General features: G+C 41.6%; 1 protein-coding gene across 1 annotated transcript in view; it reads left to right on the forward strand.

Moving 5' to 3' along the window:
* The window catches only part of LOC143410704 (VPS10 domain-containing receptor SorCS1-like), a 194241-nt gene that overhangs the window by 116532 nt on the left and 50206 nt on the right, over window positions 1–27503 (forward strand). Inside the window, 3 exon segments of the mRNA XM_077110654.1 lie at window positions 2781–2898; window positions 16874–17019; window positions 17022–17044. Of these exon segments, the coding sequence (XP_076966769.1) occupies window positions 2781–2898; window positions 16874–17019; window positions 17022–17044 (287 nt within the window).

The following is a 27503-nucleotide window of genomic DNA, read 5'->3' on the forward strand; positions in this document are numbered from 1 at the left end:
TGGTGATGGTGGTGATGGTTGTGATGGTGGTGATGGTGGTGGTGATAATGATGATGGTAATAATGGTGGTGATGGTGGTGATGGTAGTGATGGTGGTGATGGTGGTGATGATGATGGTGATAGTGATGATGATGGTGATGGTGGTGGTGATAATGATGATGGTGATGATGGTGGTGATGGTGGTGATGGTAGTGATGGTGGTGATGATGATGGTGATAGTGATGATGATGGTGATGGTGGTGGTGATAATGATGATAGTGATGATGGTGGTGATGGTGGCGATAGTGATCATGGTGGTGATGGTAGTGATGGTAGTGATGGTGGTGATGATGGTGGTGATAATGATGATTGTGATGATGGTGGTGATGGTGGTGATGGTGGTGATGATGATGATGGTGGTGATATTGATGATGGTGATATGGTGATAGTAATGGTAGTAATGATGGTAATGCTGACAATGAAGATTACCATGATAATGATAGTAGTTCCTTAGGTCCTGTTCAGGCCCCTGGCTGCTCAGGGACCCCTGAGATCCCCATTCCTTTGGCCACAGAAGGAGCCCCTTCCTTCCACAAAGAGCTTGGTGCAGTAGAAAGCCTTGGGCTCCTGACCCAAACCTCCTTCATCTCAGTCCAATTATACAGCAGCTGCCAGGCACTGGTAGCTCTCTCTGATGGTATTTACCTGCCCCTGGCATTTTGGCTTATAAACACAGAGGATAACTCTTCCATCTTGTCATTTCTGGCAGGGGGATGAGACCTGACAAATAATGAGGTGATTACAAAGAAAAAAATATCTGTGGTCCCTCTGTGACCTCCAAGGCTTTCTGGGAATGGACTCAGGCCTCTCCTGTCACCAGTGGTTCTCTGCAGAGTCACAGGCAGCTGGGCCTATGCTCACCTGAAGAAGTTAGGGGGCACTGTGGCCACTAGAGGGAAAGTGGGACACCAAGACACATAGGTGAGAGCTGAATTCACTCCTTCCCTCCCAGAGCAGCCAGGTGCTCAGGCTGGGAAGATGGAGAGAGGACTCACTTCCTCCCAATTACATTCACATGGGACAGACACACCCCAAGCATATCCGGAAAAAAGATCAGAAGTATGAAAGAATGCTTCCAAGAATAGCAAGGGAGGGGATGTAAGAGGCTGCTGGGGGCCATGTTGTGGGCCGCACTGTGCCCCCCTGCCCCATTCATATGTCGAAGTCCTACCCCCTGGTCAGCAGGGCCCCCAGTCCAGTCCACCTGGGGTTCTTACAAGAGGGGAAATTTGGCCACCAGCCCACACAGGCAAAACAGGTGTGATCAGGGAGATGCCATTTACAAGCCACACAAGAAGCCGGGAACAGACCCTCCCTCGCAGGCTCAGAAGGACCCACCAGCCAATGCCCTGAATACAGACTCCTGTCTCCAGGATGGGGACGAAACACATCTTGCTGTTTAGAGCCCCCAGTCTGTGTGGCTCCAAGAAACAAATTCAGGGTGTCCAGGTTGACTGGGGAGAGGAGATCTGACCAGTTCAGAGGCTGAGCCAGGTAAGGTTGGGAGAGCATTCCAGATGAAAAGTGGGACCAGAGGACAGGGGCCCGGCAGGAGCAAGTCAGGGTGAGGTGGGCTGGCGAGGAGCAAGAGTTTTATCCACAACATCCTGGGAACCTGGGGGGCGGGGGTTGCGTGGAGCATCAAGGAGACCTAAAATCCACCACAGAATGTGCTGGGTCCCTGCTGGAGAACTGCTACAGGGCAGAGGTGACAGTGGAAGGGCAAGGAAGGAGGCCACTGTGTCACCCAAGCCAGGTGGTGTGGCTCACTTGGGCCCAGGGGCTGGTGGAAGGTTTGCTGGAGAGGAAGACTTGGGCCCGGAAGAATCCCACTTTGGAATTCCCTCTGGAGTATAAGATTTCCAGCAGAGAGCTGAAATTTCTCCTCAGAAGAGATTAGAGAAGGGGACAGCACTTTTATAACATGGGACTTTGTCAACCTACACAAAAGGAAAGAGAATAAACAGACTCCTGTGGGTCCCTGTCTTCCACCCAACCCCCAGATGTATTTTAAAGAAAATCTAGGACATTCTATGATTTCACCCAGATTTACTTTGGTATTCATCCGCAACAGATAAAGACACAAAGAACCTGAGCTCTTCGCCACTGTCACTGTCACCGTCTCACCTAACAAAGTCGATCAGATGGAGAATTGGTGTCATGTTTGTTTGTGGAGGGAAGTGACCCAGCAGAGATCCAAGCTGCCAACCAAGGCAGAAGGTGGCCCTTCAGTCACTCCTGTTCCACAGACAGGAGAAAGAAGGCCACCAGCCGGGAGAGAGAAGGGGAGACAGGCAGCAGGCGGGGGAACGGCTGGGAAGTGCAGGTGTGGCCAAGGGCCGCAGAGGCTCTGGTTGCGCATGACACCAATCAGCATGGTTGTGGGGTTTCCCCAAGGAGTCCAGCTGCACAGGGGCAGGCCCAGAGAAGGTGAGGTGCTGGGTAACCAGGGTCGCAAGACCCCTGGTGGGGAAGGGACCAGGGCAGGGACACACTGACAGACCCCCGAGTCCCTGCAGGGAAAAGCAGGAAGTGAACACAGTGGGGGTCTCACGAATCCTGTGGCAGCACTGGGGCCCCTGGGCTGGAGGTGCTGAGGTCCTGGATTGTTGGCTTCAGGGTGCCACCAGGAGTCACGGTTCTCAAGGAAGGGTGGGTGGCAACCACAGAGGGAGGCCTGGGGGAGCTTTTTCTGGAGGGGGGGCTGTGATCAGAAATGTGGGGTGTCCTTGGCCTCGTAGGCACGGGGCCTGGGGACCCAGAAGAGGGCAATCGGAGAGAAACTGTGATCAAGATCCTGGGCCAAAGAGGGAGAGGGCGGGAGAGTGACATCATCACAATGAGGATGGGCTGTGGTTGGTGTGACACTCTGGCGCACCTGTCAGAGGAGTGGGGGTTCTGAGGAAGGGACAGCAACGGTAACAAGCAGGAGAGAACACAGGACGAGAAGACAGCTTCTCCCAGAGAGGCCCTCAGGAGCCATCTCCTCCTGGGGACAGGCTTCAGTGGACAGTGGCACTCGGAAGGCCCTCTGTGTCCCTCGTGCTCTGCCCAGGGCCTGTCCTATTTAGAGCACGTTCTGTACACTCGGTCCCTCTTCTGCATGATCAGAGGGCAGGAAGCAGAAGGACATTTCCTGCTCTGCAAGTTTCCCGAGTCCTCTGCCGTCTGAGCACCCCAACCCCAGCCCCAGCACTCGAGCTCCTGGTGGAAACCAACAAGTCTTAACAGGCCCTGTCTCTGCATCTCTCCATCTGCAAATCCCTCTTGTCTCTCTCCCTCCGTGTATATACACACGGAGGATTCTGACAGATATGTGTACCTGTATATATATATATGCAGAATCTGCAGGTGAAGTTGGTCGAACTCCCAGGCTGTTTTCAGGATTTGCTGTCAATCACATCCTACGAATGATTGACACCAATTATCTGACTGCAAGAAACTCAGCCCTTCACTGCCTTCCCATGCAGTGGTGCCTGGTTCCTGCCAGGGTCCAGTCCTACAGCTGCTGCCCTGCTGGCTGAGTAAGTGGGAACAAGCCCAAGGGACAGAAGCTTCCAGAAGGGATTTTAGCCTCGGAATGGAATGGACATTCCAGTTCTAGGCCTGGCTTGCTGAAGGCTGCCTCCCCTCAGCCCGGGCTGTGTGTGGCAGGACTCTGGACTCACCACTGTGCCCACCCTCTGGGCCCTGCACCCACCTGAGGGAGGAGCAGGCTTCTCTTCAGGGTCTGCCTGTCCCCTTTCATCTCTGCCCAGTACTCAGGCCAGGTTGTGATAAGAAAAATCATTTTGCCCAGCGTTGAGCTGGTGGATTAGACTTCTCTGTAGAATGCTTGCCCAAGGACTTCACAGAACACAGGAAAACCACCCACCTAGAGAGCCTGGCTGGGCAGCCCCTCAGCCCAGCACACCCTCAGTAAGAGTTTCAGAGGCAAAACTGATTCCTCCACAAGGGTCTGCATCCTTGAGGCCTCCCCTTGTCCCTCCAGACCCATGAAGAGTGCACACTGCCATCACTCTTCAGTGGACACACTTAGAACAAGGTCGGCCTCTGCGGGCTCCCTCTGGGGCTCTGGGTCTGGCCTCTGGGTCTGGCTCTGGGTCTGCCCCCAGTGGGGAGTTCTGCTTCTCCCCCCGTCTTCCAGACTGCACCCCGAGATTCGGCAGGAGGTCCTTGTGGCTCCTGGGTTGCCTTGCCCCTGGGGCCCAACTTGCAGAAGGCTCCTGATTTCTTTCTGTGTTTATTCTGGGCACGCCACTCCTGGTTTCCTGTGAAATCCCTGTGGATACAATGGTGACACAGGCAGGGGGCAAACACCACCAAGGGCTGTCACACTGTACTTAAAGTGCCACATACACAGATGGGGTTCTGGGCTGGGTCTGCAGGGAGGGCCCCTGGCACTCCTGTGCACTGCCCCTCTGTGTGTGCCAGCTGAACTCTTCATGACCAGGGTTAGACGACATATTAGCCCAATGGTTCAGAGTCTGGCTGGTACCACACTGCTGGGGTCAGGACTAGCTCTGTCACCTACTGAATAACTGCCCAGGGGGAGTTGTTTACCTGCACAGTGCCTCAGTTTGGTCATCTATATAGTGAGGACCTTGCTCATTTCCACTTGGACACTGTTGAGAAGATGACGAAGCACTTGGAGTTCCTGCTGGGCTTTGGCTGGGGTTACTGTGGTGATGAAGGCTGTGAATACCCGGGACGGGGATGCTGGTGGATGGCCAGAGAGTGCATCTCTCCTGACTGGAAGTCTAGAGGTCGCCAGTCCAGGATGGCATCTAGCTCCCCACTCCGCCAACCTTAGCATGCAGCTAGCTGTCCCAGGCCTGTTGCTTCACCGTCACAAGCCTCTGTCACACTCCTGGGGTCGCACCATCCCACAAAAGCATTTGAGGCAGGGAGGTGAGGCAGAGGGGGCCTTCTTCTTAGGTTGCTTTGTCTTGAATCCATCTCACTGATCACAACTGACCACAAGCCAAGTCATGGAGCCATCTTGGAATGATGGTGATTGGCTCAGATTCTGTCCAGTGTGCCCCAGGGGACTGCAATTGAGGGACTACCTTCACTTTACCTCAGAAAATCCCATAGCACAAGAGTTAATAGCAAGAATCAACAAATGGGACTTACTTAAACTAAAAAGTTTTTTCACAGCAAGAGAAACAATAAGAGAAGTAAATAGGGAGCCTACATCATGGGAACAAATATTTACTCCTCACACGTCAGATAGAGCCCTAATATGCAGAATATACAAAGAACTCAAAAAATTAGACAATAAGATAACAAATAACCCAATCAACAAATGGGCCAAGGACCTGAACAGACACTTCTCAGAGGAGGACATACAATCAATCAACAAGTACATGAAAAAATGCTCACCATCTCTAGCAGTCAGAGAAATGCAAATCAAAACCACCCTAAGATACCATCTCACTCCAGTAAGATTGGCAGCCATTAGGAAGTCAAACAACAACAAGTGCTGGCGAGGATGTGGGGAAAAAAGTACACTTGTACATTGCTGGTGGGACTGCAAATTTGTGCGGCCAATTTGGAAAGCAGTATGGAGATTCCTGGGAAAGCTGGGAATGGAACCACCATTTGACCCAGCTATTGCCCTTCTCGGACTATTCCCTGATGACCTTAAAAGAGCGTATTACAGGGATACTGCCACATCGATGTTCATAGCAGCACAATTTACAATAGCTAGACTGTGGAAACAACCCAGATGCCCTTCAATGGATGAGTGGATTAAAAAAATGTGGCATCTATACACCATAGAGTATTACGCAGCACTAAAAAATGACAAAATCTTGAAATTTGCAGGGAAATGGATGGCACTAGAGCAGATTTATGCCTAGTGAAGCTAGCCAATCCCTAAAAAACAAATACCAAATGTCTTCTTTGATATAATGAGAGCAACTAAGAATAGAGCAGGGAGGAAGAGCAGGAAGAAAAGATTAACATTAAACAGAGACATGAGGTGGGAGGGAAAGGGAGAGAAAAGGGGAATTGCATGGAAACGGAGGGAGACCCTCATTGTTATACTAAATTACATATAAGAGGTTGTAAATGGAATGAGAAAATAAACAAGGTGAGAAATGAATTACAGTAGAAGGGGTAGAGAGAGAAGATGGGAGGGGAGGGGAGGGGGGATAGTAGAGGATAGGAAAGGTAGCAGAATACAACAGTTACTAGTATGGTATTATGTAAAAATGTGGATGTGTAACCCATGTGATTCTGCAATCTTTACTTGGGGTAAAAAAGGGAGTTCATAACTCACTTGAAGCTAATGTATGCTAATGTATGAAATATGATATGTCAAGAGCTTTGTAGGGTTTTGAACAACCAATAAAAAATAAATAAATAAAATAAGTTCTGAATATACTGACTTATATAAAATGAAACATCAAATGATTAAGTTACAATTTCCTATTCAGAAGCATTTATCGCCTGTGCCCTTGAAAAATTACAGTTTCAGTTGATTTGGTGATAAGTGTCCGGGTTACATAAATGTGTATCAATGCAATTGTTTATGTTCAATAGTCAAAATCAGAACACAGTCTCCTACAGTACAACCTGCACCCTCAGGATTATGTTCTTATCAATGAGCATTAATAGCTTCTGACCCCAGGTGATTTTTATTAGGTTGCTATCCACTGGGTTTGTACATTCCATTCAAACATTTTGCACAAAAGCATCAGCATCAGCCTAAGAGCTTATGTGGAAAAAAAAAAAACATGTGATAAGTTCTAGGCACCAGTAGGTATGACCTGCACTTCTAAGAATGGTACTCATAGGTGAAGGAGTAACCACTGCATTAGGGTCCTATAGGGGACATTCGGAGGGAGAGGTGTCAGTAATAAACTCACTGATCAGTATATCGCGTGAATCACTCATTTTGCATGGGAAACTGGAAGACCTTTAGTTGGGACAAGGGCCAGAGTCATCTTACAAGACCTAACAACATCAAATTCCCATGTGCAGTGTTTGTAGCCAGCTCTAGAATTGTCAAGTGGAAAAATGTAGGTGAAACTGAAAAATTACTCTCTGTCTTTCCTAATGTCAGCGCAGCATATCACCTTAGATGTCCCTTGGCTGTGTGTTGATTCAGCACTCTTCATAAGCACAGATTCAACATGTAACATTGTAGTCACTACAATGCTGCTACCTTTCTATTAAAAATATTTAATTACAAAAGAATTGTATAGATGTGTTTTAGATATTAAAAAGTCTACTTGAATCATTACCCGATCCTAGCCCCATTCCCACAATTATTTATTTGGTATTCATGCTTCCAAACACTTTTTTTAGCATTTGCCAGTGAATAACTGTGCCAAGAGAAAGTATATAAAATTAATTTGGAAGGCTGTTTTTGTGTGATTTGCTGTCTTTATGTGATAGATATTCTGTTTCCCTTTTTAAGTTAAAAACATATTTTAAACATCTTTCCAAGTCAGAATATAGAAGGCTACTTTCCATCTCATTTCTTTTTATTCCATGGTATTAAGTATTATAGAATTATTTAATTGTTCCCTTTCATGAACATTTGGGTTGGGTTTTTTTTTTTTTTTTGCCACTATAAACAAGGCTACAATTAACATTCCAATACCATATTACTTGTTATTAAAAACACACAAAGCTAATTAAATCTCTTGGCAATGGAGGTGTTTCTGCTAGATTATAAATAAAATTCCACTCAGCCAACTGGACCTGAGTATCAGGCCGTGCCAAATAGTTCCCTCACAGGGTTTTAAACAGGAGCCTCCTGCCCACCTGTTGCCTGTGAGTCCCACAAGGTAGGAATTTGAATTAACTGCCTCCCTCTTTAGAGGCAAATGCTAGTGGATTCAGTAAGGGTAAGATGAGGGGAAGCTCAAGTAAGCTTTTCCTAGATGAATCAGGTAAACAGGGTCATTTCTGGCACAAATAACAAGAGATGACTGGTGACAGGGCCACACTGGTAATCTTCTCAAGGCTCTGACACCAGTGCTTGGAAGCTATGGAAGTAAGGAGCCACTGTGCCCCCTGAGTCTCTCCAATGACTGTTTTAACCTGTCCTTGAGAAGCTTGTGCTCATTCAGTGTAGAATAACCTCAGGACTGGGATGAAGTGCAGAAGAATCCCAGCTGTGGCTTGGCCTGCAGTTAGTGCCTGCCTGCAGGTTACTCCTGGGCTGTCCCTTCCCAAATAGCTTCTGGAGCAGAAATGTAGTCAAAACTTGAACTGAGTGGGTCTATTAAACCAAAGGTCGCTCTTGTCAGTCCAGGGCAGTAAGCAGACCTCCCAGCACCACCATTCTGAGAGCTTAGTTGGAAGCAAGCAGGAAGACCTTCCTACTTTTTATTTAGTTTTGAATGACTCAATGTATAAATGGTTAGGGTTGATTTCAGAATCAGCTTACTACTGTGTGTAGAGAGCAGTGTTCTCAGGTTTCACCAAGGTGGAAAAATCCCTGAATATGTTATTAATATGCCAACAGAAAGGCTGTTTTTTGTTTGTTTGTTTGTTTTTTGTTTTGCCAGGGGCAAGGGGTACCAGTGATTGAACTCAGGGGTTCTCAGCCACTGAGCCACATCCCAAATTGCAAAATGTAATAGGTTATTTTGTATTTTAGTTAGAGACAGGGTCTCACTGAATTGTTTAACACCTTGCTTTTGCTGAGACTGCCTTTGAACACTGGATCCTCCTGCCTCAGCATCCCAGGCTGCTGGGATATCAGGTGTGCACCACCACACCTGGCTAGAAAGGCAGTTTTTGAGGAAATGCCAAAATGTCTATCAGCTTCACTGTATAGAGATGAATGTTTGCACAATTTCTGTTTCAGTTTTTGGCTAAAACTTAGAAAAGATGGTTAAAAAAGAAGTGAGTAAGCACAGAATGTGCCTCCAGGGGGCCGCCATCCTGGCTCCTGGTCCACTGGTATCAGGGTTTCTAATGTCCAGGGCTGGAGCAGTGAGTCATTAATGCCCTGCTGTCTTCCACTGTCAGCTACCTGCCTGGTTCACCTCTGGCCCCTTAAAACATCCATAAGCCATTTCACATCCAGATGAAAAGTAAGGGGTTTGCCTGCTTGGATGGAAAGTGAAATATAATTAAGGATATTTCATATGGTGTAAAAGAGAGAGATTTTTGAATGAAATGATGGAGGGTTTTCCATCCAAAGCTACCATTGACTGTTATCTTTCATGAGTGATTTAGTTTCTTTGAGCCTTAGTTTCTTAACCAATTACATTTTGCTATTTGCCTTCAAGTGTGAATAACTGTGACACCATATAGAAAGCATGTAGCAGAATGCTGGGCACATGTATTACAAAATATAAATACCATCAATTGCTATCATCTAAGGGTTTCTCTAGAGTAGAGAAAAAAAAGAGGGGTAGGGAACTTTCTTTTATTGTGAATCTGTAGCCCAGATATGTATTGATGCCTGGTTGTCACTGCAATGCTCATATCTGGGACATTTTTCATCTAAACCTCTGCTATGCTGTCTATAAAACAAAAAGAAGTACCCCCATAGGCGCTTAAAGTCACATAATTAGAAAGTGATGGAACTGTGGTACACCAAACACATGTCTATCTTCCTTGCCATTTTTACCAGAAAACTCATTTACCTGACTGCTAAACATGTTTCTTTTGCTCAAACAAAATGACAACCATGTTAATTTCATATTCTGTTGCATGTAAATGCTGAAATAACCTCAAATCCATTCTCTTTTTTCTCCACCAGTATCTATAATTATCTCAGTTTGCACATACACAAGCACAGCCTCACTGAGTTATACCTACATATGGTTAAATTTTGTTTATAGTGTGTTGGAACCAAGGAAAACACTGCAAATTTAAGTTGCTAAATTAACTAGGACATTGCTTGTTTCATGCCAGTAGTAAAAGATTCTGTAAATATCAAATAAAGTGGCACTGGGTTGGTTTCCTCTAAGAAAACAAGATAATCTTCTCAAGGGACAGATTTCTTCTTGCTATTAATTTGCAGTTATTTCTAGATGTATTTTTTTTAAAGTGCATGTAGAAATTTCTGTCTGTGGAATTTCTTTATAGGAGCCATTAATTCCTCATGGAATAATGTTCAAAGACAACTCTTACTATTTCTCAGGGTTAGTTTATCAATATATGATGGGGATATTTCCTCATGAAGCACAATTTTAAAATGATAGTTTAATTTCTGTCGCTATATAAAATATTTAGTGAGTCCAACAAAAGTAAATACAGACTTAAATTCTATGAAAAATAACAATTTCCATACTATTAACATACATTTTGAATGTTTTAGAACAGGCTTTTATAAACATATTCCTCTCTACATCAGCCATAGTAACACTGAACCCCTATCTAATGTACCATTCCCTTGAATTTGCTATTTCCAGGGACATCGTGAGCTGTGATCTCTTCCCATGTGACTCTATTCCAGGTGCCCTGTGGGGATTTTGATGTTCTGTCTGATCTCTGTTCAGTGAAATTTGTCAGTGTGCATCAAGGAGAATAATTGGCCCTAAAAGTGGTGCATGTGTTTAAAGTCCACAGAAAGGAAATCACTTGCATTATTTATAGACTGATCGCTGCAGGGGACTGTGTAGCTGTTTTCTAGCCAAGAACTCTGCAGTTTCAATGCGAACACACAATAATTGCTTGTTGATATGAAGTTGACTCCTCAGAGTATGCTTCTTAGCTAAAGTTTCCCATCTTTTCATGGGAAGTCATAGGGATTGAGAAATGAAGAAGATGTGTATTAGAGTCATGGACACCCACTTCCTCTTACGGTTGTTCCTACCCACATGGGTAGAATTGGCATTAGTGTTTCTCACCCAGGTGCTCTGGCAAAGCGGCACAAGTACAGCAAATTAGCCCAGAGTCCCTGGACTCCTAATCATTTTCTGTCTGACCTTGTGCAATTCTCTAAGCTATCTCCTTTTCCTGATGTGCAAAACAAGGGTATTAGATGATCTCTGAGAAGCCTTCTAACTCTAAAATTTCCTTGATCAACTGAAATGATTCAATAGTAGGATTCCTTGGATTGCAGGTGTTCTAAAAAAGGAAACATGTTTCTATAATTCGGTTTGACAATGAATTGACTCAGATTGTGGATCCTATGAGCCAGTTCTCATGATTCTCTATATTAAGCCATTTAGTCAAGTGTGGCCACATGCCCCATTTTATCAAGCTTGTGTTCAAAATGAAGTCCCATTCCATTTACTATTCAAATTAAATAACTTGTGCTTTCATCTTGCTTAATGCAAGAGCCACTTTATTCCATTCACTTGGTCTTCTGTCTCATTCCACGCCCTTATCCCTAGGTCTGCCTACTTGGTTTAAAGGAAAAGTTGAGAGAGTGATTTTGCCTTCAGATAAAGAACTTGCAAGACCTCCCTAGTCAGCCAAGGACTTTCTAAATATTGCTATTAGGGATTTTGCATAGGATGATTGTTGATTCATGGGCACATTGCTATCCCTGAGCATTCCTTATCACCTGGATTCCACTTAAAGCATCTTTGAGCTGCATATACCTACACACAACGGATACATATAGCCAGCCACCAGTAAGGCCTGTCAGCTTGGATGTCTGGCACAGTCCCTTTTCACTGAAGATGAGGAGACCTGGACTCCTCAGCCACTGCTTTCCTGGGGGCAGTTTCTCTGAGTAAAGTGATGGAAAAACCTATCTCTATTCCATTGTTAAGCCCTACTACTGCTGTCAGAGGTCTGTAGGTATATAGCTCTTTCAACTTACACACATGAACGTAACATGTTGCTCTTTACTCATTGTTAAGAGTAGTGGGTCTAGAAATATTTTAAGTCTTAGCCACACACTGTACCCAGACCCAACCCCCTTCTGTGTCCCTAAGGCTTGCTCTATTTCCTACTTCATTAAGTCCAGTATCATTAGAACAAAGCAGAGTTTTCCCTTGAAACCAAAGCACATAGTCCAATCCACAAAATGAAATTATTATATTTTTTTCTCATTGTGAGTAGTAATATGGGAAACCATCGCTCAGTGGCAATAATATCCATCTGGGTACAGCAAGAACTAGAGTTCCAGTTTACCTCGGTCATTACATGTTCTAATTCCTATGAAAAAAAGGAAGATGCATCTTTACATCAAAGCCTGATTTCTCGGCTTATTTTTCAAAGCATGAGTCAAAGTGTAAGAGGAGGCAAGAGCATCCCACATAGAATGAAAAACAATTGACAGTTTGTTCCACAACACTAGTTTTAACCTCCTGGGTAGTGGCATTTAATCCTGGCTGCAAGCTAGAATCACCAGGGGACTTAAAGTGAAAACAAAAACAAACTGATGTCCAAAGTTCCCAATTAAATTCAAATTCCTAGGGGAAGGACCTAGGCATCATACATGTATAAAATGCCCTCAAGTGATTCAAAGGGTCAGATAGAAGTGAGATTTCTGCATCTTATGGAATGTGAAAGAGATAGGTGTACTCTCATATTAATTGCAACGTTACTCTAGTGGTCAAAATATAGAAGCCAAATAGGTGTCCATTAGTAGATGAATGAATAAGGGAAATGAGGTATACACAGTGGACTACTAAGAAGTCTTTAAACAGAAAGACCCTCAGTCATTTCCAACAACATGGATGGAACTAGCGGACATGCTGCCAAGTGAAATAATCCAGGCACAGGAAGACAAACACCACATGATCTCACTTACATGTGGAATCTTAAAAAATTGCTGTCATAGAATCAGAAGAGAAAGGTGTTTACCATAGTGGGTAGATGATAGCGAAAAGGGAGATGTCCTTTAAAGCATACACATTGTAGTTAGACTGGAGAAATGAGTTTTAGTGATCTGCATGGGACCACAGTTAATAACAACATATCGTGCATTTAAGATTTTTCAAAGAGAGAGATTTTTAATGTTCGCACCACAAAAAATAACTTGATGTATATGTTTGTTACCTTGATTGAATCTTTCTACAATGTCTATATTGATTACATTGTACTCCATAAATATGCAGTTATTATTAGATTTGAGATCTGCTGAGCTTACACAATGCTCTTACCTTAATAAGTGAATAGTCATAAATACATGTAGTCTGACCACACCACCCCAAATTCCCAAGAGGGGAAAATAAAAAAGGCTGAATAGAAAAATCTGCAGTATGAAGACTCACAATGCTTCTTTCCAGGTTTAGCCTCACAAAGAAGAAAATATGGCCTTCATCTTTTTAAAAAAATTGTCCAGGCAGCACATAAGCAAAATGAAAGAAAGTATGGGTAAAAAGGAAAAGGTGACAGAGTCATTTCAAGATAGGAAGGAGGAGAATGGCTGAAACTGGGGGTGTTGGAGTAATAAGGTAGGCTCCACTGATGAGCTGTAGGTAATATCAAAGGCACATTTTCAGAATATTTCCTTTTTAGTAATTGTACAAAGACTCCCTTGCCATTACAAAGCACTTTTCTTCTTGGCAAATTGAAGAATGCTTTACCAACTAAATGCATCTCAGTAATATCCAGAGCTCAGGTCCAACATAATCACAAGTTGCCTTGTTATTACGGAAGTAGCAGCCCCATTTAATAACATATTAAATGCATTATTCATTTATGTAACTCAGACCCAGGGACAGCTGCTGGGATGAAAATGGAACCATTCTGTAATGCAAAAAGCAGGTGTGTGCTTACTTGAATAAATTAACTCGGTATTTCTGCACAATTTTCTTCTAAATTTCAGGGACAGGTCTGGTAGGGCTAATGTGATGCCATTTTCATCCAAGAAATAAAATGGTTTCAGAATGGTTTTTGATGAGCATTTAAAAAAAAAATCACCAACAGCCTTCTCTGTGGCAGAATCCCAGGAGGATAGATTCGTGCTTTGGGTTGAAGCAGAGCTCCTGTTGCTGCAGGATTTGGGAGAACCTGAGGTCATGATTGGTCAGAAGGGGTGACAAACAAAAGAAATACTCTGCACTTCATGATGCCAGTAGCAGTGGTGGGCCAGTGCTTCTAGTGCGGCTCGCCAAGATGGAGCCACAGGTGTGCTTGATACTATGCAATTAAAAAACATAACCTGCCTTTAGTTTGCACACTGCCACACCTCTGAAACCAGCAGGCAGTTTCTAATGCACAGTTAAACTCCCTGAGATGCCATGATTATTCCGGAGGCTTTTGCTGGTCATTTTCTTGCTACCATTGCTGTTACCAAAATGTTATCATTCTCCAATGTATGCACCATGGGAGTTTTTTTTCCCCTTTTTTCTCTTCCACCTGCCTTTATTTTCTCTCATAATCAGTTTACACCCATAAAAACATAAAAAGGAATTTCTTTTCTAGGCTGATGTTCAAATTGCTCAGGCATGACAGTGACCCAGCAGAATGGTCTAAGTACCGGAGCTGGAATTTGGAGGCTGCCCAGTCAGCTAGGTGTTAACTCCTTAGTTGATAGATTATGAGGAGAAGCAAGGACTCCTAGGATAGAGATCAGCACTGCTCATTTGGTGGGTGAGGGGCTTGGAGTGTGTGGGGCAGCAGTAATAACTGATGCTATGCTGGCATGTCAACATGTAAACTGATACAGTTACACCAGTGAGGATTTCTAGATTCTCAGCTCTGCTTATTTGAGCACAAGGAGACCCTCAAGGAGCTTTAAAGTTTATTCATTTCTCAGGAATCCTGTGAAATTATGCAATTCAAAGAATTTCTATTACATGAATCATGAAGACCTCTTTAAGAGTATAGAGGTGGGTCATTCTTACTACTGTAAAGAGGCAGTGCAGAAAGGATGTGTTATAGGGACAAATAATCCAAATTGGCCATGCAAGAGGGCACAGAAGCAGAAGGAGCAGAAGAAAAAAAGTGGTTTCAAGAAGATTAGAAAGAGTTTTGGATGGAGCAGAGTGAGCTGGCTGGGGAGAAACTTCAGAAAAAGTAGAATAAAATCATCTTGTAGAGGGCTTCTGTGAAGAATTACAGGATTCACACTTATCTGGAGGGCATTTGGAAACCATGAAGCTTGTGAACAGAGAAAAGAAATAACAATACTAACTGAAAATAGTTGAAAACATTTCACAAGTACTTGCTAAATGATAGGGCAGTTTTCAGCAATCTGGGTACATTAATTCATGGAATTCTTGCACCTACCCCATGACATGAGTTAAGTATTAATGGTTGACCTTTGTGCTGATCCATAATGTCCAAAGTGCTTTTGCAAGTTTCTCATTGATTTTTTAACCCTGCTTTTAGCTTGTCAATCCTGAGATTCAGGAACAGAGGGAAGGACATTGGCTAGATGTAAATGAATTGCAAAACTGCCTGCAGCTCAGATAGATCCAATCTATTGCCAGTGTTGTCAAGTTTTCCTGGAACCTAGTTTTACCCATTCTTTCATGTACTATGTGAACTTTTCATGGTATAGTCACAGCTGAGTAGTAGTGCAAAGACTACATAGCTTACAAAGCAAAAGGCTTATTAGCTGGCCCCTTAAAAGTTTGCCAACCTCTGGTCTACTATATTTTGATTTCTTCCAATTTATGTTCTACCACTAACGCTGGAAAAGTGAATTTGAGAGATCAAATATAACTACAGGGATTGCTGAGCCCCTCAGGGGAGAAAAAAAAAAGATGAATTGGTAATACTGAACCTCAAAGTTCTCAAAGGTTGGTCATCCTGAATATACAGATTCTAATTTACCGTGAAGCTGATAAATTTCTAATAAATTGAAAGGGACATATTTGTAAAATAATTCATTTATTCTTTTATTAGAGCTAAAATGAGAATAAGCAAAAGCTTGAAGGATTTACTCAGAATGCAAAAACTGAAGCCTCCTTGGTGTAAGGTTTCAATAGTTCAATCAGTATACTTTCTCAAGAAATGATTAGAAATTACCAAATTTAGCCAGCTTTTTCTGTACTGTGCCATTATTGTAGCATCCTTTCTCTGAACTGTAAGTTCCCTTGCCATCTATGCAGTAGTCCCCCATTATCCATAGCTTCACATTCCACAGTTTCAGGTACCCATGGTCAACTGCAGCCAAAAAATGTTAAAAGGAAAATTCCAGAAATACATGTTTTATTAGTTTTCAACTGTGTGTCATTCTGAGCAGTGAGGTGAACCATGCCTAAGTCTACATCACAATGCCTTTGTTGTTCAGCTAACAGCGTCTCATCATGTAGCCATTGTTCACCTCCCATCATCATAGGAAGATACTGGGAGTTCAGTAAGATATTGGGAGAGAGAAAGGGAGACACAGAGAGACCACATTCACACCAATGTTATTATAGTCTATTATTGAAATTGTTCTCTTTTATTGTTATTGTTCTTAATCTATTATTGTATCTAATTTGTAAATCACACTTTCTAATAGACATATGTGTATAGGGAAAAGCTTGTATTTATCAGATTTGTTACTATTCATAGTTCAGGCATCAACGGGGATCTTAGAACAAATGCCCAGGACTGTATTATTCATTTTGGTCCTTAATTATATGTTCTTTAAATTATCTCCTTAATTATCGATTTATGTCTCTTCATCCTGATTTTTGACTTAGTGTAGGGACAATGTCTTCCACTGTGTGTATTTCCTACAGTTCCAAAATGAAGAAGTGATTAATCAGTTGATTTGATGAATCAAAGAAGTCAATTAAGATGCAAATAATAGGTAACAATTTGTTGCTCCAATTATTTCTCTCTATTTATCTCTGTTGAATGCTAGATATGAATCAGCCCTAATGCTCAGAGTAACAGGGAAGGTAGGTGGTTGATGGCCCTGATGACCCTCAGGGCCAAGCAGCTCAGTGTAGTAAAATCGTGGGAGTGATCTACTTTGTCAAGAGCTAGATGACAACTTGAGCTTTTCTCCTTTTAGGTATAGAAAGGTGGTTTCCAATAACTGCACTGATGGCGTGCGAGAACAGTACACGGCCAAACCACAGAAGTGTCCAGGGAAGGCCCCTCATGGGCTCCGGATCATCACTGCAGATGGAAAGCTGACTGCAGAACAGGGGCACAATGTCATCTCATGGTGCAGCTGGAAGAGGTAGGCTGATTCCTGTCTTCCTCTAACCTTCTAGAGCTGGTGATTATGTTCTAACAAAGCATAGTTTCCTTTGAGTATCCTTTTTAACCTTCTCATTTTTGATGCAGTTGTTTTTTGGTCTTTTAACTTTGCTTTATTGGCACTTTCAGCAAAATATATTCTCAGGATACATTAACAGTATTTAGAGTAATTTAACCCACACATATACTCACCAACCTAAAAGATGCTAATGCTTTTGCCCTCTCAGCCTCACTTCTTGGCTTTTTGTTTTGTTTTGTTTTGTTTCCAAAGGAAACAGGCTGGTCAAACATACATCACGAAGGCCAATCGAAACATCACCAAGTCTAATATCTTTGACAGTTGGGAGCTTGTATTTTGGTAGAACCTGAGGGATATCATTGTGAGCATCAATTATTTTTTGCCAAACTATGGTTGTCTGAAATTTCTGACTACATAGATGGCAGATAAAATGAAGTTTCTCCTATGAGGTTTAGAATGCACACAGGGCTTTTGTCATCTTGTAAATGAAGAAGAAGGCCTCCCAAGGATAAGTACTTTCATTACATTATTTCAATTATTACACCAGGCAGTCCTACCTTCAACCATATTTTGGAGGAAGCTAAAATGTGCCCAGCACTGTACTGGGCCAAACAAATAAAAAGGGATTTTAAAAGTCAATATTAAATATATACCATTGCCTTCCAGTTTCCTCTTCTGACAGTTCTTGGCTTCAGGTCTTTGACATGCATGGACTCCGCTGGAGAGCAGGTTCAAATGCTGTGTTTTGGTCACATCCCCAAAGATTTTTATTTGGAGAGTTGGCAAGGAGCCTAAGAATTCCTTTTTGGAGCAAGTTCAAGGGTTATGCCTTGTGCTTGGAGGAAAACAAACAAAAACAATGTCAGTGTTTTTGGGAGAGGAAAAATAAGGAGAGAACAAAATTATAGGCTCTGGGGCATGACTTGAAAGAAAAAGGTGAAGTAATTAGGATTGCTGTGTCAGGTTACATCAAAATTATTTGTATTTTTGTTCCTCTGGGATAAATGAATATTGAGTTTGAAACCGTGGCTTAGATGATGCTTTTCCTTCTGGTCCAAGGGATACTTAAAAACCAGTGCTTTAATCTAATACTTTTTTCCTAATACTCCTAAATGAGTGCCTTTCAAGACCAATATTCTAAATACTGAGATTTCCCCAAAATCATGTATTGGGACTAGAATTATACAAGTTAATTTAGATAAATTGGAATCGCTTGTATTTCACATAAATAAATTCTGTGGGGACTTCTGCCTGAGGCTATGACAGATTAGCTTCAGCAAACCAAATCAAGAAGACTGGGAAGCTAAGTTCTCTTCTCGAGAGATGAGGGATTCGATGGGATTAGTACAATATTTTATCTTATATTTCTCTTGAAGAACTTTGTCAATTGATATATTATACTATATAGTAAGCTTGGATTTCAGATTCATAAATAAGACCAGACAGAAAGTGTTAGCTAAAAAGGAATAATAATAATAATAATAATAATAATATAAGAAATAAAGGAAATGAGTAGTAGAGCACGTGCTTAGCCTGTATGAGGCACTGGGTTTGATGCTCAGCACCAGATAAATAAATAAAATAAAGTATTGTGTCCATATACAACTAAAAAAAAATGGTAGAAAATGATGAAATGATAGGTAGGTCTAACACAGATGGAATTATAGGCCTAGCAAAGAGGGACATTAGGAGCAAGCATCACTTCTGAAGAAATAGTGACTAAGAATGTTCTTAGAGTCTATAAATGGAACAGAGTCAAGAAACAGAGGTATATAAAAATATATGTTTATGTATTATCTAATGAAATGAATATATATGAGTATGTGTACTTATAAAGAATGAATATATATATATTTTTTTCAGTAACAAATACATAAATATCAATAAACAAATCATAGTCTTTTCAATAATGGTGCTGCAACATTGGATATTTACATGGGATATTGAGGCCATTGACTATCCTATGTCTTCCCATAATATGAGAAATAATTCTCACTGGACTGTCATTCTAATTTGGAAGGTAAAACCAAACTTTCTAAAATAAAACAAGAGTATCCTCATGACCTTGAGTTTGACAAAGATTTTTTTTTTTAAAGGAAACCACCCGCTGGGCATAAAGAATCTATGGTTTAGAGCACATTAACAAATACTATATAAAATCAAACAAAATATAGTACTTTGTCTTTAGATCTTTGTGGGGAAAAAAAAATCTCTGTTGGATTCTTAGGGAAGAATTCATTTCCTAGACCAACCCTCTACTCTGTTTACCTGCATTGTATATTACCCAGAGACACATGGAACCTGAATATGATTCACCAAAAGGTATCTCTTTTGAAGTAGTAGATGTTTATTCTGTTGGTCCATTTCTTAGAACATAGTAGAGCACTCTCTGAAGTAAGACCTTTGGCTCCTGGTGAGCTCAGACCTTTGAACAAATGAGAACACACTTGACGGGCATGGCCTTGTCTCAATTCCATCTGGCTTTCCAAATAACAATAATTATCAGGCATTTCACATTGGGCTGCCTGACATGGGAAAATAAAAACAGACTGGGTGACCTGGTACTAAGATGTGTGAATTCATGCCTTCTTCTCTCAGGAAGGGAAAAAACATATTAAGTCAATTCATTCCACTTGAGTGGGTGAAGCTACATTGGAAGGGATAAAGTCTGCTGCCTTCTGCTGTCAGACATGGCCCCTGGATGCTCTTATCTCCTGTGCAGACATGGAAGCCAAGACAACTGACTCCCATCAGGAGGCCCTGGAGACCACACATTTGAATATGGGATTCTGTGCTTATTCTTCACAGACTCTTTCAGAAACAACCTCAGTTTTTCTGTTGCTCTCTTGATTATGCACATAGGCATGTGTGATAAATGTAATGAACAAGGGAGAGAAAAGGTCTCTTTGTATCCAGGGAGCACTGAACTTTGGCACAATTAATGACAATTTGGATGTACATTTATTGAGCAGTATCAGTTCTAGTTTGCAAGTGCATCACTTGGATTATCTCATTTAGATCTCACAGTGCTCTATGTAAATAGGTGGTGTCATGTTTGCCATTTATAAATGATGTAGCTGAGGCATAAAAAAGGAAAGTAAATTAGCTGAGATCATACACGTACTAAGTAGTAGACTCAGGAGTCAAAGTTCAAGCTTGTAGCATCTTTTTATAGCTTCTCTATGATCGAAAGAAACATTTTCTGAGCAAGAACTTTCTGTAGTTTCTATGCCTCTGTAGAAACCCTTGGCTGAGGGCAGATAGTAACAAAGATAAAGAAGTAGAAAGGAAAACCAACATCATCTCTGCCCAAGCCAGTTTGGCCTACAGGTGCTCATGTATTGTCAGACACTAGTTGACAAATCTACTAATATTTTCCTTATTTTATGAGATGATTTATACTTTCAGACCAGTTTGTTGAAAAACATTTCAGCAAAGAGAGATACTAAATCCTCTCTTGGGTTTCTCCCTCTTTGAAAAACTATGCCTTTCCTGAATGCCTACTTATATCTGAAATTGTTGAATTTATTCTGAAGAATATTGAAAATCATAAGCTGTGAATGCAGTACCTAAGGAGTTTAGAATTCATGTATAGTAAATCAAATTTCTCCTGTGGCCTAGGTATGAATTAAAATGTAATTGTTTTATAAAAATTAAATCCCAAACTAAAACGATTTTAAAAATTCCCCACAACTGGCAGCACATGTTGTTTCTAAATCCTCCTCAGACATTTCTGAGCATTCACTCCTCACTTGAACTTGATGCACCTGATTTACTTTGGAAATAGTGTCTCACTCATGCCCAGTATCTAGTGCCAAGTGTCATAACAATAGGAATATTTAATGTCATTCCTCTGATACCTGAAAAATAGCAAGTCTTTCTGGTGCCAAAGGGATCCAGAGGTCCCTGCTACCTTATGATGTGACATCATGGTTGTGATTAATGCAGAAGTGGATGAAAGACTCCCCTTCCCTAGAAGGATATTTGTTTTTACTTGTGCACTGAAGCCTGTGTCTCTGTTTCATTGTTCAACTTTCTCCTATAGTCTTGTGGTCCCTCTTGGGCTTGGAGGATGTATGGGCTGATGAAGCCCTCTTTTTTGTTCTCAATTACTTACATCCAAACCCTTTCACATAGTTTCCATCTCCTATGCCTATTAACTGAAGCACCATAAGGCTCAGGATGCAATAGTTAGATGTATATCTATTTATTTGTTATTTAATATATATTTTTCTAAGCATCAATTTTATGTAATGTACTTTCCATTCACAAGCAGACTTACTTTAGGTGTAAGTGGGAATACATGTTTTTGAGTTAACTAGGACCTCTGCTGTATCAAACACTATGTAAAAATCCATCCATATGAAGCATAAATGACTAAAAAGTACAGAACAAAAAAAACAAATTTATTGCATCACATTATAATAATATTTTTGACATTCTCAAACTATGAATATCATTAAGGTAAGAATCATGTCACTTCTAGTTGCATATTGATAGAGCACATTTATAGAGAAAAAATAACACAATAAATATGTGTGGATTTGAATAAGCTTATCCAGGAAGAACAGAGACAAAGCCCAAACTTGGAAGAAAAAGACTGTTGAAGTTTGAATACCTTACAAAACAGGTTAAAATCTCCATCTGAAATCTAAGTCTCTTCCTTTATCCTCTAATTGTGAATGTTCTAATCGCAACACAGGAATACATGAAGCGAAGCCCAGTAGCCCACGCCTGTAGTTCTTGCTTCTCAGGAAGCTGAGGCAGAAGGATCACAAGTTCAAGAGCAGCCTGGGAAATTTAGCAAGACTCCATCTCAAAAGTGAAAAGGGCTTTGGATGTTGTTCAGATGTAGAACACTTGCCTAACATGAGTGAGGTCCTGCATTCACTCCCCAGTTGAGAGAGAGAGAGAGAGAGAGGGAGAGAGAGAAAGAAGAAGAAGGAGGGGGAGGGGGAGAAATGGTAGAGAAGATGACCTTGATAAAACTTGATAACATTGCCAAAATCAGAGCAAAGCAGAGAACTTTCTCTTATTGACAATAGAAACTCAATGATAAGGTTACCCAGGCTAGCTTGCAATTTCACATATGACAGTAAGTACCAAAGCTAGAGTACTGCAGATTTTACCTGTGTATAAAATTAAATCCCTTCTGCAAATAGCATATGAAGTCACTCTCAAAATTTAGGTGACATAAGTGACTTCCTAATACAGTTTCTCTAACATCCCACAGTCTGCCTTACCTAAAGTATTACTCAGAGGTCAACATAACTGTTGAGGTTGATGAAAAATTCCATTGTCAGTATCCATCCCTTCTGCTTTTAGAGTTCTCTCCATATGTATGCTAAAGGAGGGGGGAGCTTCATTAGGATCAGAAAGGCAAAGGAGTGGTATTGCTTCCATCTCAAACTCATTGTAGCACAACTGAGGAGAATACTCACATGCACACACACATACATTGTATTTGTTCATTGTTGTCTCTGTAAGAACAAAGAACAGTTGATCCAAGAACCAACCAAGAAGGAAGTGGAAGAATCTATGAGGTTGTGTCTAAGAAGCCAAACCTTTTCAACTATGCCTGAGTCTTACCAAGTTGATCAAAGATATTTTTGCACTGAGAACTAATCATGCAGTGAGAGGTGGCATTTCAGCATTTGGAGACTGACTCAAGGTGGATGGTCTCTGGAGGACTAACAAGCATCTGATGAGCCTGCAGACTTTCAACATGATAACTGCACAGAGAAATCCAGAGCAGGAACCTGCAGGCACAGGGTGGTTGGTGAAGGAACAAATCCATTTCCAGAACTCAACACAACTAATTTGGGAGTAGTGCCTGCATGTTACAGAAAATAAATCACATCTCTTTTATACCGCTGTAAGAATAAAGAGATGCCATTTTGTGCATACTTTAAGATTTAAAATTAAATCTGAGGCAAGAGACTAAAATTAAAACTTTGAATGGTATCTTGTTGTTTCAATACTTCCATTTACATACAAACACTGAAACTGAAAAAGGAAAATTCATGGTTACATTTCAGTGAAATTTAAGTGAAACCTGAGGGCTGTGTCCTCATTAGATGGATTCCTATGAGCCATAATTTCACTTTCACATACATTGAAAGACTGATGGGGCATGGACGTGCCCACAGTGTAAATATTGCAGGGTACTGGCCACCATCAGATATTAGAGAAGATGACCTTAATAAAACGGGCTGTGAGATGCTCCTTTGTTTGAATTCATGACAGAAGAAAGACTATTTAGAGCCTTTAGAAGTGGCACAAAAGGGTTGGCAGACAGTGTTAAGTTGGGGCAGATATCAGCTCAGTTCTGACATACAAGCCTCAGTTGTTTTCTCCTTCTACACAAAGGAGCAAAAGCTGAATTCAATGAGCCATGAGATTTGAGACTTTCTCGTGTATTATTGCTTACTCCATTCAGCTTTACTCTCTTTGACTCTAATGAGGAAATTGAGCCACTTCATTTCTCTTCCCGTGTTGCCTAAGATTACAAAGGAAAGAAGGAAATGGGGCAGGCAGTTAGGATTGTCTTCAGCCAGAGGCCTAGTGTCTAAAGTTCAAGTTGCATTGGTTGGGCTCCATTGTTCTCTCCTCTCAAAAGCAGTACACATAAGTTTGGGTATTGCTGTTCTTTAGGGTCTCAAAGGAGAGATGTTTGCAAAGAGTTTTGCTCCGCCTTGACCAGCAAAGGGAGATACCTGGCTGATTACTGAGGGTTTCAGCTCAATGAACATCCTAGGGCTTAGAGTCCTGAAATAGTCTTCAGTTTGGAATTTTACCCTCCTAGCCTGCTTGATTGAGGCTCTAACGTTCCACATCATTAACAGGGTGGCAACCACCCTCCAGTAAGGGCTTCACCACACCTGCTAATCCTTGACTGTGGATAACTTCCTCTAGCTCAGGCTTTGCAGTTTACCATTCATTATTCTATGCCTCAGCCTCAGGAGCTCAGTGTTCAACCTAATCCATAACTGATGTGCAATGGAAAATTTCTACCATGTCACAGCAGCACTTGAGTAAGTGCTGCATGTTCACCAGAGTTGAGATGATCCCATCAGCCCAAAGATGTATTAGGATATGTGTGTGTGAGTGTTCAATACCACCAATGATAAGAATAATGGAATTATAAAAGTCACTGCCTATCTGAACTAGAAATAGCAATAAGGATCCTCGGGTCTGCCCATCTTTATTTTACAGGCAAAGAAATTGAGATCCAAATGTTTAAAGTATTTCAAAGGACATGCAACTATCTGTTCTAGCTGACCTCTGCAAGGCACCTCTTCCACATATAGCACCCTGCTAGATCTCTGTAAACTCACTTTGATTCCACAACAGCCTAATAATTTGGAAAGGGGATGAAGCAACTTTAAGGATAAGAAATGGTTTGTCCATTTCATAGAAGGGGTTGTGTCACTTGGTGAAGTCCACCAAGTGATGACAGGCATAAAAACTGAAAGGTATGTGAAAATGTCTACAGCAAAATCTTCAAATAGCGATTCCACAGCTGTTATGGTAGTCTTGGTTATGTGTATGTGTTCAGGAATTCTCCTTGATTAAGATGATATTCACCAATCTGTTGACAATCTGCTTTCTAGGTGACAAAATTGTGTGCAATTTTAATTTTCTTTTTCATCATTTTTTGACATTTCTCCAATGAATACACCATGACTTCTCTCTCTGTTTCTTTTCATAAAGCTTACATATTTCTATTACATCTTTTACTACTAGGAAAATCTCATTGCCCAGGTTGATTCCTAAAGGAATCTTCCTACTACTCATTTAAAAAATGTAATTCTGTTCTTATTACATAGTTGAATGTTTTACTTTATGAGTGATTTTAAAAGTCACTCAGAAACATTTATAAGATTTATGTCCCTTGGTAACTCCATAGTTTTCCTGCAAAAGTCTACTGAGGTAATTCCTTAAGCCACCATGTAGTGGTAATATAGAGAAAATTCTTAGTCATTTAAAAATATCTACATGGAGTAGAGAGGCCCCAATTTATAGTCATCTCTCTACTTACACAAGCCAAGTGTGCCTCTTCTATGTGCGCTGTTCTACCCTAGGCCAGGTACCAAGTACAGAAGACATAAAAACAAAATTTGAAAGTCTGTAGTTCCTTCAAATATATGGTGTTATATCCATTTGAAAGTGAAGGAGCAAATCATTTTTGAGGTTCCTATTGAAAGTTCTTGATCTGAATGTTACATCTAGAAGTACCTGGAAGTTTAGTTGGCAAATTCCAAGGATCAGAGTCCTCAGAGAAAGGCTTAAAAACCGAGCTAGTTGCCATCTGATTAATAAAAGGTGAAATTATCATAAGTCAAGTCCAATGATGCGTTGGTCAATACTGTGGTCTCTCTGGTATCCCTGGCCTTATCAGGCCTGACTTATGCCTCAAAACATTACGTACCACTCTCTTCAGTGTGATGGCCATTCCTCCTCTGGGTCAGACCATACAAGTTCATGTTGCCTTTGCTTGCCCAGAGGCCCAGGAGACCTGTGTACCTGGGGAGACACCTGTGCTTTAGAAAACCATCTCTGAACAGGCAAGGGGAGGAGGCTGCCTCTGTTCTGCACCTCTTCGTGTGGTTCAGAGCTCCGGTTTGAAACTAAAGAAAAGCCCATAGGGCATGATTCAAACCAGAGGTGCTGGGGAGACTGTCTTCCAGCTGTTCTGGTGTGGCAGCCTCAGCTTTCAGCATTGGCAGCACCTCTTGAAAGGAAGACAAGAGGCCCAGGAACTTGCTTGGAGACAAAAGATAGGACAGTTGTAACTGCCTTTTGTCATAGAGTGGTTTGTTCTGCATAGGAAGTTCCCAGATAGATCACCATTATAAAATCTCCCCTGGGAAGGCCCAAATGGCAGTTATAACAGTTACTTCCCAATTACAGTCTCTCAATCATTGTTCAAACACTCACACCACCAGGGGTCCTCATAATCAGAATTTTGTAGCTTCCATGGTATTTTATAGAGCCTGGCACATTTCACTGGGAACCTCTTACATCAGTATTTTCAGAAGAATTTTTTACATGTTTGCATGCCCCTAAAGAAATTTAATTAGGGTCTTACTCTGTTTTGTACTGGTCTAACAGACTGAGATGAGTAATTTATAAAGAACAGAGATTTACTTGTTACAGGTCTGGAAGCCGGGAAGTTCATAGTCAAGGTACTTACATCTGGCAAGGGTCGTCTCATGCATCATTCCATGGTGGTAGGTAGGTTGGCAAGAGAACATGTGTACTAATGAGAGAGAAGGGGCCCACATTCATATTTTTATCAGGAAGGCCCCACCTCTCAGCACTCTTACAATGGACATGAAGTTTCCAGCTCTTGACCTTTGGAGGGTGATTTCAAACCAGAACAGTCAGCCCTCTGATTTCATGTATGAATGAATGCTCACTCTAGCACACAACTAGACATGAGCACAGCGGAGCAGGATGAGTGTCCTGTGAATTAGTAGGAGTGTGAGACTTAGAGTTAAAAAGGACCAGTCTAATGAGTCTAGGAAAATTCAAACAGGCCTGAGTCTTTCAGGGTTGAAGATTAAATAAGATAATACACAGAAAGCAATTTCTATTATTTCTTGCACAATAAACTTTCAAGAAACCTTTCTCTGCTTCTTAGTGACCACCAAGGTATGTTCTAGAGTAATCTAGTTTGCACCCCAACTTTGTGTGTGAGTCACATGAGTTCAATCCTATTGAATAAGTGCAGTGTAGATAAAACTTCTATCCAGTGCTCCTTCCACTGGCTGATTAAACATCTTATTTGAAGTCCAGGGTAAAAGGAAAGCGAGGAACGGGGAGACAGGAAAACGAGAAATGAAAGATGGAGACCAGGCAGAGATACACATGGGATTTTATTTGTCAGAGCCAACAAATAAAGGCACATCTCTCCATAGATGGAGAGAGGCAAAACAGGCTTGGGGATTTGGACTTTTATGGGGTGGTCTCAGGGATTAGACAGCCAGGTGGGTCCTGATGCTGTGTGTGTGTGTGTGTGTGTGTGTGTGTGTGTGTGTGCATGTGTGTGTGTGTGTGTGTGTAAGTTTGTGAAGTTTCAGGATTGTTACGAGGGAGTTATGAGCCTTTCTCAGAAACAACCTTGGGTTGGAAAGTGAAATGTTTCTTAAAATGGTGGCTGTCACTTAAGATGGCCAGCCAGATGCTAAGCAAGGACCTTACACAGGACACTTTGCTCCATAGTTTTCTCCTTTCCCACTTATCAAGATCTTGCTAACCTGGGTCTGCCTACCTGGAGTAGTATGCTAGGTAATGCTGAGTGACTTGCTCCCTGCCTAAAGATTGCCATAGGATAAAGGGCTGAGGTCTATGATTTCTGTTTAGGATGCTCAGTGCAGCATAAGGATTTTTTATTTTGGTCTTTTTTTTTTCTTTT

This window comes from Callospermophilus lateralis, chromosome 11 (genome assembly GCF_048772815.1).
Source record: "Callospermophilus lateralis isolate mCalLat2 chromosome 11, mCalLat2.hap1, whole genome shotgun sequence".
In the NCBI taxonomy this organism is placed as follows: domain Eukaryota; kingdom Metazoa; phylum Chordata; class Mammalia; order Rodentia; family Sciuridae; genus Callospermophilus; species Callospermophilus lateralis.